Here is a 13,210-nt window from a genome sequence, read left to right as displayed (position 1 = left end):
TAGAATGGAAGGGATAGGGCAAACAGCTGGGTGGTGAACATCAAGTTGTTAACCTGCCTGTGGTTGCTCAGCCCTGCCTTCTCACAGGTTGCCAGGAAAAAAATAACCTCTCTCACTGGAAACAACAGGAGACTTATTTACATCTAGTGTGCATGTTTTGAATTATGGTGCTGGAGGAGACTCTTGAGAGTCCCATGGACTGCAAGAAGATCAAACCTCTCCATTCTGAAGGAAATCAGCCCTGAGTGCTCAACTGGAAGGACAGATCGTGAAGCTGAGGCTCCAATACTTTGGCCACCTCATGAGAACAGAAGACTCCCTGGAAAATACCCTGATGTTGGGAAAGATTGAGGGTACTAGGAGAAGGGGACAACAGAGGACGAGGTGGTTGGACAGTGTTCTCGAAGCTACGAACATGAATTTGACCAAACTGCGGGAGGCAGTGCAAGACAGGAGTGCCTGGCGTGCTCTGGTCCATGGGGTCACGAATAGTTGGACACGACTAAACGACTAAACAACAACAACAGTGTGCATGTTTATATGTATGCATGCAGGAGGGGTGGGTGTTAGAGGAGAGGTAGTACCCCCCCTGGGGTAGTTTGTCCACCTTTGGTCCCCACCCTGCACCCAGCTCTTAGAAGCTTTCAACATGCAACAGTGGCCACAGCCCAGGAAATGGCTTTGAATGGAAAGCTGAACCGGGTGAGGGTAGCTGATGGTTCTCAAACCCTCGGTGAGTTGGGGACTTCCCCGGCATACGAAGAAGGCTCCGGTGGATTGAGCGCACGAGAACAATTTTGTGGGTCCTACGGTTAAGAAGGCAGTTTTTGTACCTGCTGTAGAGGGAAGTGAGGGGCATATAGAGCTCGGCAACCAGGAAAGGTAGCCCATCTAGGAGAAGGAAAACTCTGATCCTAAACCTCCCACTGCTTTGGGGGATATCTTCGGGAGAAGGAAAGGTTAAGGAGTAAACCCTACACAAATCTGGAGTGGAGTCCCTGCGACAATTGGATGGCTGGTAAACAGCTCCTGCAGCCAAGTTGGTGCCAAACATATTGGGTCTGTTTTCCTTTGGACCACACAAGTGAGGCCGTGTGTGTGTGTGTTTGTGTGTGTGTGTGTGTGTGTGTGTGTGTCTTGTGGTCTGAGCAGCCCAGGACCCTCATACACACTGCCCAGGCTCGCACCCCGGGGAGGTCACTTCGGTGCTGCTAAGGCAGCAGATTGACTTCACCCCCGGAGACGCACTCCACTGTCTCTCGAGACAGATGGATGCCAACAACATGCATGCAGGAACGCTCTTTTCCCATGGGGGGAAAACCAGCCAAATGTGGGGGGAGCTGCATTCTTCCTTTGGTGTACACCAGGCACATCCAATAGGTAGATCGTGATCTACCAGTAGATCACTGGTCGTCTGTGGTAGATCACTGGTAGATCAGTGGCTCCCCCCCCAAAGAAGCTGAACAACTTTGGCTCCCCTAAAAAAAGCTTAACATTTTTGCTCTGTACCCCTAAAAACAGGACTTCATCCTGCCTTTGACTTGCACCCCCCAAAATAGGCCTTTTCTTGCTTAAAAGGAAAGCTCAACAACTTTGACCTGAAACCCCCCCCCCCAAAAAAAGTGGGTAGATCACTGCCAGTTTTTAATTCTGTGAGTAGATCACAGACTCTTTGGAGTTGGACACCCCTGGTGTACACACATACACCTGCATGAACACTGGCACCAAATAGCCACCCATTTACTCGTTCACAACTTGCAGCTAGCAAAGCTGGTGGCCTGGACCCAGATTAGGAGTGACAATATTCACCATATGCAAAATAAACAGGTTGTTATCAGCAATGATTTTTTAAATATATATATAGATCAAAGGCCAAAGATTTGGCTCCCTTCCCATTCCCCCTGAAATTTCTATTCTGTGAAATTCAAAAGCTTGCATGCTCTTCCAATCAGCCTAAACCAGGGGTGCCCAAACTTTTTTTCAAAAAGGGCCAGATTTGATGAAGTGAACATGCGTGAGTTGTTGAGCTTTTTTAGGATTGAAGTTCTTGAGCTTTTTTAAGGATTCAAGCCCAAAGCTGTTGAGCTTTTTCTTTTATTTTTAGGATTGAAGTTGCTGAGCTTTTTAAAAGGATTTTAACCCGGGTCATATACTGCCACGGGGAGCAGTATATACCAGGTCATATACTGCCACGGGGAGCGGATTAAATCGACCAGCAGGCTGGGTTAGACCCCGAAACGGACTTTGGACATGCCTGGCCTAAACTAAGGTGATGACAAAGGCAGAAGGAAAGAGAGCAACCTTATTTCAGTTACATGAATGGAGGACACCAGTTGCAGGATAACATGGTGGAGGTGTTCAGTCTTTCAGAAATGACTTGTTAAAAAGTGCCCCTGCGGCAAGAAGCTGCTCATCATGATGGCTATACCTCAGATCTGGTTGGTTTTCTGTTCAGGGAAAGAGAGGTGTTTTCTGCCAACATCCCCTTCTAGCTCAGATCATTCCAGAATCCCTCTCAAATCAGTTTGGGGAGAGGAAAGGTGCTGCAGAGCAATGGGGGACACGGGTAAACTAAAACCCAAACCAAAACTTTTGTTATTATCCTGTACTATGTGGCTTGGGTTTCCCTCATCTACTTGTGCCACCTAGTGGTTTTGTGACGTTTGAGCTTGCACATCGTTTCGGAGATCAGGGTTGGCTTCTGACTTTGCAAAGTCGTAGTCATAGAATTGTAAGACTCTGAGGATCATCTAGTCCAACCCCCTTGCAATGCAGGAATATACAGCTGTCCGGGGACCAACCCTGCAACTTTGGCATTATCAGCACCATGCTCTAACCAACTGAGCTATCCAGGGACTTGATTCCAACTGGCCTTGGGTCTTCCTCTGCCAGTAAACAGCTCTGCAAAGCTCAAGGAGGGCTCTTCTATACCAGGGGTAGCTACTCTGTGGCTCATTGGCACCCCAACATGCATGGTCAATGGCAAGGAGCAGTGGGAGTTGGCTAGCAATATCTAAAGATCAGCCATCCCTGTTCTATATTGAGACTTCTTTGCTGGGTTCTTGGCAGAGTTCATTCTATTTTAGGCCAAGACACACAAGATCCTGCGGGACTTGGGACTACTTATATCAGGGGTCAGCAAACTTTTTCAGCAGGGGGCTGGTCCACTGTCCCTCAGACCTTGTGTGTGGGTTGCGGACGGACTATATATATATTTTTTGGGGGGAGGGAAATGAACGAATTCCTATGCCCCACAAATAACCCAGAGATGCATTTTAAATAAAAGCACACATTCTACTCATGTTAAAAAACACTGATTCCCGGACTGTCCGCGGGCCAGATTTAAAAGGCGATTGGGCCGAATCCGGCCCCCAGGCCTTAGTTTGCCTACCTATGGCTTATATGATCAGTCAGGGTCCCCTAGCAATTACTGCTTGTCAAGTGTGTCTGGTAGGGACCTTACAGCCACAGAAAAATGTCAAGCCGGATTGTGTTTGTGTCTCAAGCTAAATTATGTCTTTTAATTCTCATGCTGCTGGACGAATACTGCGGCAATTCTGTACCAAACTGCTATCAAGCAGGGCATCCGAGAGGAATGTGTCAACATGACCTAGAGAACAGAATGGTATTGATTAAAAGAGCTTGTGCAAATCATTGCTGTGACAGCTACAGACACATCTGAGACCAATGAAAAAAGGAGTCGTTGTGTGCCAGCCAGTTGCTACAAAATCTTGCAAGTTGCTTATGGCACCTTAAAGGCTAACAAATGTATAGCTTTTCTGGGTCAGAGCCCATTTTGGCATCGATGTATTCTGAGGCAGTAGTTTGGTTTGGAAGACTAACCAGCCAATATATGTTTAAAATCCAGCTGGTAGTGGTGTCCACTTAGGTAGCAACAATATGTTGGTGTGTTAAAGCAGTGTTTCCCAAACTTGGGCCTACGGCAGTTTTGGGACTACAACTCCCATCATCCCTAGCTAGAAGGACCAGTGGTCGATGATGGGAATTGTCCAAAAAAACCAGCTTGAGACCCAAGTTTGGGAAACACTGTGCCAAAGGCACCACTGACCTATTACCAGATACGCTGGTGCAATTGTTTAGTATCAGGCACTAGCCCACCGTTAGAAAATCTTACTGTTTGGTTCATAGTAACTCAATATTGCAATCCTTCCCAGAGTCAAATAAAATCAGAAATCCAGGGTATATTCTTAAATATGGTTTAATACTCTTCTCCATTTCTGTACATCACAACACCAAGATATCACTGCTTGGGAGCTCTCTGAAGAGGCTATGTAGTATGCAAAAGGCTAGGATTCTCACCCTTTTAATGTGTTTGTGTAAGTGTAATACATATCGGTATATATTGATATACACATCAATATATAATGCAATATATATCACCAGATATAACACATTGATTAAAGAGATACAAAAATTTGGCATCATTTCCAAACTTAAATAGTAAAAATAAAACTACAAAAAAGGAGCTGCATACCCTAAATGTGAAACAAGCAGTATATTCAAAAATGTAAATTTACACCCAATTTTTCTGCTCTTGTCATGTCACAGCAGACCCATTTACAATGGCAAAATCAAAGTGTACTGCTTCTGGAAGAGACTTCACCCTACGTAAACACTTCTTGTGGACAATCACACACACTGCCTGCTTGCGGAGTTATAAAAAGATACAAATTCTATTGCTCACATTGACAGAAAGTCATTTTGGACCTCTTTTTAAGTATACACTGTGAGGAGGTTTACGTTAAGACAAACCCTCCCTCCAGTTCAAGTGAGACAGGATTATCGGAACGATATGCAAAGTTTGCCAGCTGGGGAGTTTTACCAATACATGAATGACAAGAGGAAAATGTGAACACAGCTAGGCACTAAAATATCAGAGTATCCTTTAGAAAACCAGACAGTCCCAGGGGGATTCGGGAAAGTGAGCTAACTGCCTTGCGTGAGCAATCCCACAGTGTTTAAAGTGAACCTTTGGCGCCAAGCTTCTATAATGAGAGAGAACTTGCTAATTTCTACAGATGCTTCACAGCCCCCAGTGCCAAGGGTGACATCAGTCACATTTTGCTAGCTACTTGCATTTAAAGCAGTTTGTGAAATTTTGATGTTAACTCACACCAAGGCAGCTTATGCAGTCCCAAAGCAGAACTTAAAAAACACCTCCCAAACCCTAGTAAAGAATAGAACCAAGCATAAGAAGCATTAGCTTGCTTGTGGAAACTGTTTATTGACTGACAAGAGGGAAGAGTGAAGGCCACAAGACTCATAATCCCAATCAAGCCTGCCGAGACCCTGGCATTTCGATTGCCACAAATGAAACATACTTCTTGATTGTTACAAGCAGTGCTTTTGCAGTCTAAGTTTAAAAGGGGTGGAGCTCCCAGACTGTCTGAATTTACAAATCGCACCTTTAAAGCTGGCATGCCATAAGGGTTCAATTCCTGTTACTTCCACCACTGTAGACCAAGAGCAACGGGTGCACCTCCTAAGGTTCTTCTTCCGCAGTCTAAACCAAGAACGCCATGTAAATGGGTCATCTCACTGCAAAACGCAGCGACTTAATTGCCTCCAATCAATTTAAGAAACAAACCAGTATAATCCATTAATTTTTCAAACGAAGGTTTTACAGCAGTTAATGTAGCATGAAGGTTAAAAAAATCATTTTCATAAAATACAAGAGCAACCAATTTCACCATTAAGTAAAAGTAAAAACTGGGATTTTTTTTTTAAATTAGTCCAAAATGGCATTATAGAAACTTAGTAGATTGCTGCTGTACTGACACCATGACAAATCAGTAGGGTTTGCTTCTTTCTTCTTCTTTTAAACCCGGTGTTCTGGATAAAGTTCTGGAAAAACTCCAATTCTAAGGCAGGGATCTGTTTTGTATTCCATCGCAAGCTTTCTCCTTGGGTTGGATGCTGGAGGGGTGAGGCACGTTTTGCCAGACCCAGGTCGACTACCTAGTAGTCATCAAGGTCAAAAAATTCATCGTCTCCTCCTTGGTATTCCATTCCCTGGAAGTCCACTCGGTACCGCAAGATACCTTTGGAAATAAACGTTAGAAGGAAGATGTTACAAGCACTTTGTACCCCGGAGTCGAAAGAAGACTACACGTTTCCTTCCCACCTCTATTGATTCCATTTCTGGGAAAGACTGTGTTATAAGAATTTTGAGGTCATATATATATATATATATATATATATATATATATATATATATATATATATATATATACACACACACACACACTTGTTCATAAAAACATGTACATGAATGTACAGAAACATGTCTGAAGCAGCACAGGAAGACAGGCCTGACTGACACCATTTTGACTCTCTCTCTCTGACCAGGTGTTCCTCTGCAAGGAAGAAGGGGGGTGGGGGGAACCTTCTCATTGTCTCAGGAATTAAAGTGATAATCCCTGGCATCCTGATACCTGGGTGCCAGACAAAAGGGTGTGATTAACTTGGCTGGGAAACCGGGAAATGTAAATCTCTCTCTTTTTTGTTGATTAGGTTTTGGGGGCAGGGGGCAGGGTCCAGACTGCTCAGATTACTGCCACCAGACCTCCCCTTTCATGATGTACCTATGATGAATCTAGGGAGGGGGGTCTTGGGCTACACCCCTTCTGTGACATATGGATGATGCTTCTGGGGGGTGGGCTGAAACCAATTTCAAATTTCTTTTTAAGGGCAAGACACCTTTGTTTGGGGTTCCTTCCTTGTTCTCCTGCGTGAGAGGAAGGACCCTGTTGCAACAGCGAAATAAAGGCTTTGCTTCTCAAACTTCTCTGGTTGGCCTCTGTTATATTCTCCAACCGATTGAGAACCCAATAAGGGAATAAGGGCAGATTTTTGCCTATATCAACTGCAAGGTGGGAAGAGACCAGTGCATAAGCTGTCAGGAGAATTCTTCAAGTGAGGCATTTAACTGACAAGACAAATCTAAAGTCAGAGAAGGTGGTAAAGACTTATTCCAGCCTGAACAAGCAAGCACTCACAGGCTGACCCAACTGAAGTTGGGGTTCAATTCTGAGAAGTAAAAAGCTTGTTATCTGTAGTGAGAGAAGCCAACATTGAACAAGCCTATACTGTATGTGCAAACGAAGCAGCCCCCGTTTTTTCTTTTTTGTATAAGCTTTATTAATCTTTTTTCTTTTCTTTTTTCACATTTGAAATTTTTGATTCGTACATACCTGCAATGTAACTTAAAAAACCCGAAAAACAAACCCAGCCTTTAAATCTTGACCAGCAGCCAACAAGAGTGCTGGGAAATTACCACATTAAGTTATTCTCCACCAATTATAAAATATTGACAGAGATAATTAACAAGGAACCCAGAGTGGGGGGAGTCGGGGAAGTCCAAATTGTTATGATAATGATATGAAGTAAGAAGTTTTTTGTTGTTGTTGTTCAGTATTTTCCTTTTCCTTTTTTTATTTTCTTTTTCGGCCATTTTTAGGTCTTTTTTTTGGCTTCTTTTTGTCTTTTTGTTTTATCGCTCTACGTATGAATGTAATTTGATTATGATGTACTTTCAGACATGAAGTTAATGGAAAATGAATAAAAATTATTTCTAAAAAATAAAAATAAAATATTGACAGAATGTGTCCGTGTATGCACTATTGGGAACTCTCTCTCTGTAAGATGAGTTACTTGTAAACTGATTCCCTCTGTGCTTCCCCAAGGAAAACCATACCCCTTTCCTGGTTATGACTTATGTCCCAGGGATTTTCACTTAAATGGAAGCAAAGGGTCTTCCCCCAAATGCTGCAATTCCTCCAAGATTATTCCGAAAAGCTGGTTAACAGTCTTGGGATAGGACCATGGGAAGCATCCACTACAGAAGGTGGATGTAAAGATACAGCAGATCTGTATTGAATCTGAATTGGTTTTTATACATATGCAATCTCATTATTCTATTATCACTTTGAGATATCACAAAGCAGCAGCATGAACTACAACTGCCTCAAACATAGATTGATTCTTATATGCGGCCTAGGACCCTCATACCTATGGGACCGTCTCTCCTGGTATGCCCCGCGGAGGACCTTAAGGTCCATAAATAACAACACTGGAGGTCCCGAGCCTCCAGGTTAGATTGGTCTCAACTAGGGCCAGGGCCTTTTCAGCACTGGGCCCAACTTTGTGGAACGCTCTGTCACAAGAGACCAGGGCCCTGCGGGATTTGACATCTTTCTGCAGGGCCTGCAAGACGGAGTTGTTCTGCCTGGCCTTCAGCTCAGACTCACTATACCATACATGATTTGGTATATAAATTTTCCCTAGGTGTTTTTTTTTTGCTGGCCCATGTAGAACTAGCATGGATAGTTGGCTCAGGTGAATATCTGATGTTTCCTCCATTTATGGTTTTGATTTATGGGCTACTACTAAAATGAGGCTGCATTTTTAAGCTGTATTTTAATTAACTTCCCTCCATTACGTTTTATTGTAATATATATTTGGTGTTAGCCCGGTCGGGGAATAATTATAATCATCATCATCATCATGTTTAACAGTTGTAAGAATTCACTAAAGTAATGTAGGATGCTGCAATTGTGGGTTACAAGAAACACACCACTCTGCCATTTCCCCTTTCCAATTACCTCCAATTCCTCCAAATCCTTTCACAAACTGGGATCCTTCCTGTGACTTATCTGTCACGATCTCCAGCGTGGCTCCAAACTTCTTGTAGTTGTTAGCAAACCACTCAAGCAGAGGCATGCTTTCTATCAGCTCGTGTTCCTGTCCAGTCTAAAGATGAAAATGGAAGAGAATCGCTAAGCAAGTCTATTTCCTGTACTTCAATCAATAGCTAATATGCCAACTGTCTTAGGTTGCTTTGTAGCTAACGTACGAAAAAGATGCCGTTTTGCATAAATACCTCTTTATCTGTGAAGTGAGATTTGTCTTTTTCTTGTTCTGGTGTCAGATAGAGAGTCTTTTCCTCTGTAGTGAGCGGGGAAAGAGAGAGAGAAAGCAGATTAAGAGGCATATTAGTAAAAATTCCCAAAGACAATCAGATTGCACACGCACCTGAGAAATGAAAAGCCAAATATTAAGCTCAGGGAACTAGAACATCAATTTTTGTGGAGAGGCATTTTTAGCCCAGTTACCATACTCAGAACATTATGGAGAAAAGGTGCAACTAGAATGCAAGCAGGGCCAAAAAATATTGGGGGATGTGTAAGAAAGCTACAGGCTAGAAGTCTGGACCACCGATCTTCTTTAAGGAGAGAATGTATATGTTCGCTGTGTCCATAAATGCCATCAGTGTGAGCACATCTAAGAGCCAAACTGCTTTACAGTGTGATTCACCCATATTAACATACAATTCCTATTCCCTTAGATCCCAATATTTGTGTAGGGAGAGCTACATACCTTCTGTGCCTTGGCAATGGAGAACATATCTCATTATATCCAGGTTCTCATAAACTATCAGGATCTCTACTGCTCCCATTTCTAAGGCTTTTAGAGTGTCTTCAACACCAAAACAGTATTTTCCTGTGTCCTGACTGATCTCATCAAAGTATCGGCCTACATTGAAAGAAAACAAGAGAGATGGAAATGAACATGTCATACATATTTTTAATCAGTGCAGTCTGGAACACAAGAGCAACTAAATTTCATGAAGATCACCGTGCTGCTGTGACATCAGGGAGACAATGTTGATTATGTTCAGAAAGGTGGAAGATAATTACTTTGGCAGTACATGGACAGTTGACTGACACTTTCATAGTTATCAGGTTATGTACCCTGTGACCTGGTTCAGATGTCACGCTAAACCATAGCTTAGTGTTTCTCCGAAAATAAGACGTCTTATATTTATTTTTCCTCAAAAAAAAAAAAAAAAACCAACCACGGTGGCTTATTTTCAGGGGATGTCTTATTTTTAATTACATGTCCAGCCTAGCCTCTTCCTTGGCGCCCTCCAGAACCGCGCCTATCACTATGTCTTATTTTCGGGGTATAGCTTATATTGCACAAATGCTTAGAAATCCTACTACAGCTTATTTTATGGGTATGTCTTATTTTCGGAGAAACAGGGTAGCATGACAAGAATGGGTCTCAGTAAGCATCAATCTCACTTGCTCCCTGCCCCTTTCAGCAATGCTACAAGGAGGAATTCAGAAGTGTTCCATTTTAACACACCTTGTCGGGTCGTTCAAACCTGAATGACTGTGGTGAGTCTTAACTGTGGTTTATTTGAAACATGCCAATTTCAAACAGTGGTTTATGAAGCTGGCTTGTTTAGATTAACAATAGTTATACGCTGAGGAATTGACACTAGACATCACTATCTGTCAATATAATTAGGACTATATATCATATAGATAAGGACTTGTCCCTCACTTCATTATTTAATGAGAACTAGGCATCAGATGTGTTATACATCAGAGGACTTGACAGCTGGCCTGAGGAGGAACCAACTAAGGGTCACGTAGTTGGCCCAGCCATGGAACTGCCCTGAGACCTCCGGGTATAGGGCAGTATATAAATTCAAACAAAAACAACAACAGACAATTAATTTTGATTCATCACTGGGAACAGAGGAAGGATGGACACTGTGCCAACTGCAACAGATAAGACAGGACCTGCTATGGTTGCAAGCCTCTATTTAAGCGCCTGACTTCAGAGGCTTGGCAAGCCTTTGCACTGAGTTCTTCCAGTGAATGGTCAGTGAACTGAGGGAAGGATCTGCTGCTTCTGGGGGGCTCCGCAGCAAATGACATGAACCACAAACCTCACCTTTGCAGTTATTTCTCCCAATATATTTTTGTTCTTGCATGTCTGGCTTGGTATCTTAAGTGCAACTGGTTAGTATGATATATAACTGCTAGACAACTTCTTTTGTTTATTAGGTGCTGTCTTGTAGTATTGTAATACTTGCTAATCAATAAACCACTTTCTTTTTTATCTAACAGTCTGCCAGCCTTCCATCCGCTGGGATCCTAAAGAACCTATTGCCTGCCACTTGCTCTACCCACTAGGCAATACACCCTTGCCAAAATTGTGCTTTACAAACATCTTGAGTGTCAGCTTATGATAACAGATTATAGTATTTTGTTCATACCTATTAGTTTCTTTTCTTGAATGAATTTCACATTGGATAGGACCTCAGTTGACAATTCAATTGCTTGATTGAATCCATTTTCACCACCATATGAGATGTCAACTAGCTTTAGTACTTTGGACTGCAATCGCTATAAATAAAAAGATGTGGTGTTAGAAGACACATTGCATCAGGCATGAGAAACCATTATGTCTGTTGAATGAAGGCAGCATTCGCTTGGGTGTGATATGTTGGGGGCCAGAAGCCAGCAGCTGTTGGGGTCAAAACCAGTAGCTGTGGTTTTCCCATTCTCTTTTTACTTCTAGCCCAATGGACTGCTGGGGGAGAGGCAAGAGCAGAAATTGAACTAATAGCTTGCAAAGGGCTTTTGAAATCAGGCCAATGCTTGAAAGTTGTTCACCAAAGTAAGTTAGACGCCTATAAAGTTTTACACTGTGGAGTTAACAGAACCTTTGGTTACAAATGAGGTTGCCTCATACTTTATCAATACTAAAATCAGGAGAATCTGGGTAACTAATATCAGGCTTTCACCTTGAAGGCAGTGAAATCCCACTCTCAAAAAAGGGGTAGCAAATAACTCTGTTATCATTTCAAGAGTAAATTTGCAAACCCCCTTGATTTTGCAAAGAATGCAAATACATGGGTAGCATTTGGTGAACACCCAGGTCTAGACAGAACTATCTGAATGATTCCAATGGTCACATGATAGAACATTAGCGCCTGCACATCTCTTTCAAGCTTCTTCTCAGAGTTATTTTACGTATTCACTGAATAAATCTCTATACTATTCTTTGTCAATAACCTCAGAGAAGTTTTCATATATAATTATAATTATCATCATTAAAACTGTAAAGCCCAATATCACATTAGAACCAGTATTAAAATCTGTATCAAGTCAACAGCAGAAAGCAGTCCCTCATTACAAATGGGCAATTCTCATCATCCAAAATCCCCATTTACCTGATCAAACATGTCTGACTGACTGAGTTCAGTTTTGAAGTCAGCTGACCCAGCTAAAACGAGACCAGCCACGTTCACCTTGTCGCCAGAAATGAACAGCTGTACAGCCGTTTCTGCTACTTTCCTTACATAGTTGTGCCGCTTCTCCATTCTCAAACGAGCAAAACGCAAGGCAGACTGACCTCCTCTTCCTTTGAGAGACAAGAGGTAAAAGCACAGCAATAATGAAAGTTGTTTTCATCCCCGCGTTTTCCCCCCCACCCCCATTTTTTTTAAGCCAATGTTTTAGAATTCTTTCATGTACTTTGAAGTGCTTGGACCACATGTTTGTCAAAGCATATAACCAAGTTCACACAAAATACATGTCTATATTAATGTTCACAGACACTTGTTATTATAAATTATGACTCAACTGCAATTACCACAACAGCATTATTGTGTGAGGACATCGTGGATAGTGCTCATCCCATGAAACCAAGCCTATTTAGTGATCATATTTGCTGCACAAAGCACTATTACTGGCTGTGTCAATTGACTGCTTTATTAGTGCAATGGCAGCTTTCTGCAAAATCACAAAGCCTTTAAGCAATGGGATGCTGGTCTGTATCTATCTGCAGTATTACTACATTCAAGTTACCCAAATAGCATAGAAAACAGTAATTTAGGTATCCCTCCTTCCAAATGACATGACAGAGCTCCCTACAAATGTTCCCAACCATCTCTTTCCTTGATAAGCCATGATTTGTCTTATCTACTATTAATAATTCTTGAGCTATTTTTACACATTACCATGCTTCTTTGGGAGATCGACTGTGAACTTGTGCAGCACCTCTCTGGTGTTTCCTTGAAGAGTTCCGAAGAGTGCACCACTACCATCTATTACAATAAAACCAAACTTGCTGTCGTCTGACAGTAGTGCTGTAAGGGCCTGAAAATCAACGCAGCAGATGCCAGTGTTATACTTACGATATTCAATAGTTATGGAAAGTCTGCATCAGTACAATCAATCGAGGAGGAGGAATGTTCTCCTGAAGGAATGCCTTTATCCCTTTTAGACTCTGAGAATCTATCTCAACTCGCTTCAAACTCATGTAAAAAACAGTTAATTATGTTCATCTAGGGCCTTTTTGAATTTGGTAATGTCACTGTTCACTGTGC

The 13,210-nt window shown here is 42.3% G+C and overlaps 1 protein-coding gene across 1 annotated transcript in view; it reads right to left on the bottom strand.

The window, feature by feature from the left end:
- Positions 1 to 4,201: 4,201 nt before the first annotated feature.
- Positions 4,202 to 13,210, bottom strand: part of ETF1 (eukaryotic translation termination factor 1) — a 28,818-nt gene continuing 19,809 nt past the window's right edge. Inside the window, exons 5-11 of the mRNA XM_035110163.2 lie at positions 12,842 to 12,980; positions 12,053 to 12,243; positions 11,093 to 11,222; positions 9,400 to 9,555; positions 8,903 to 8,967; positions 8,625 to 8,772; positions 4,202 to 6,062 (exon numbers count right to left, since the gene is read on the bottom strand). Of these exons, the coding sequence (XP_034966054.1) occupies positions 5,980 to 6,062; positions 8,625 to 8,772; positions 8,903 to 8,967; positions 9,400 to 9,555; positions 11,093 to 11,222; positions 12,053 to 12,243; positions 12,842 to 12,980 (912 nt within the window). The 3' untranslated portion in view covers positions 4,202 to 5,979. The remainder of the gene's footprint in view (positions 6,063 to 8,624; positions 8,773 to 8,902; positions 8,968 to 9,399; positions 9,556 to 11,092; positions 11,223 to 12,052; positions 12,244 to 12,841; positions 12,981 to 13,210) is intronic.

This window comes from Zootoca vivipara, chromosome 3 (assembly GCF_963506605.1).
Source record: "Zootoca vivipara chromosome 3, rZooViv1.1, whole genome shotgun sequence".
NCBI lineage: Eukaryota > Metazoa > Chordata > Lepidosauria > Squamata > Lacertidae > Zootoca > Zootoca vivipara.
Note: the sequence above shows the minus strand (reverse complement) of the source record. Positions and strands in the feature narration are given on the sequence as shown.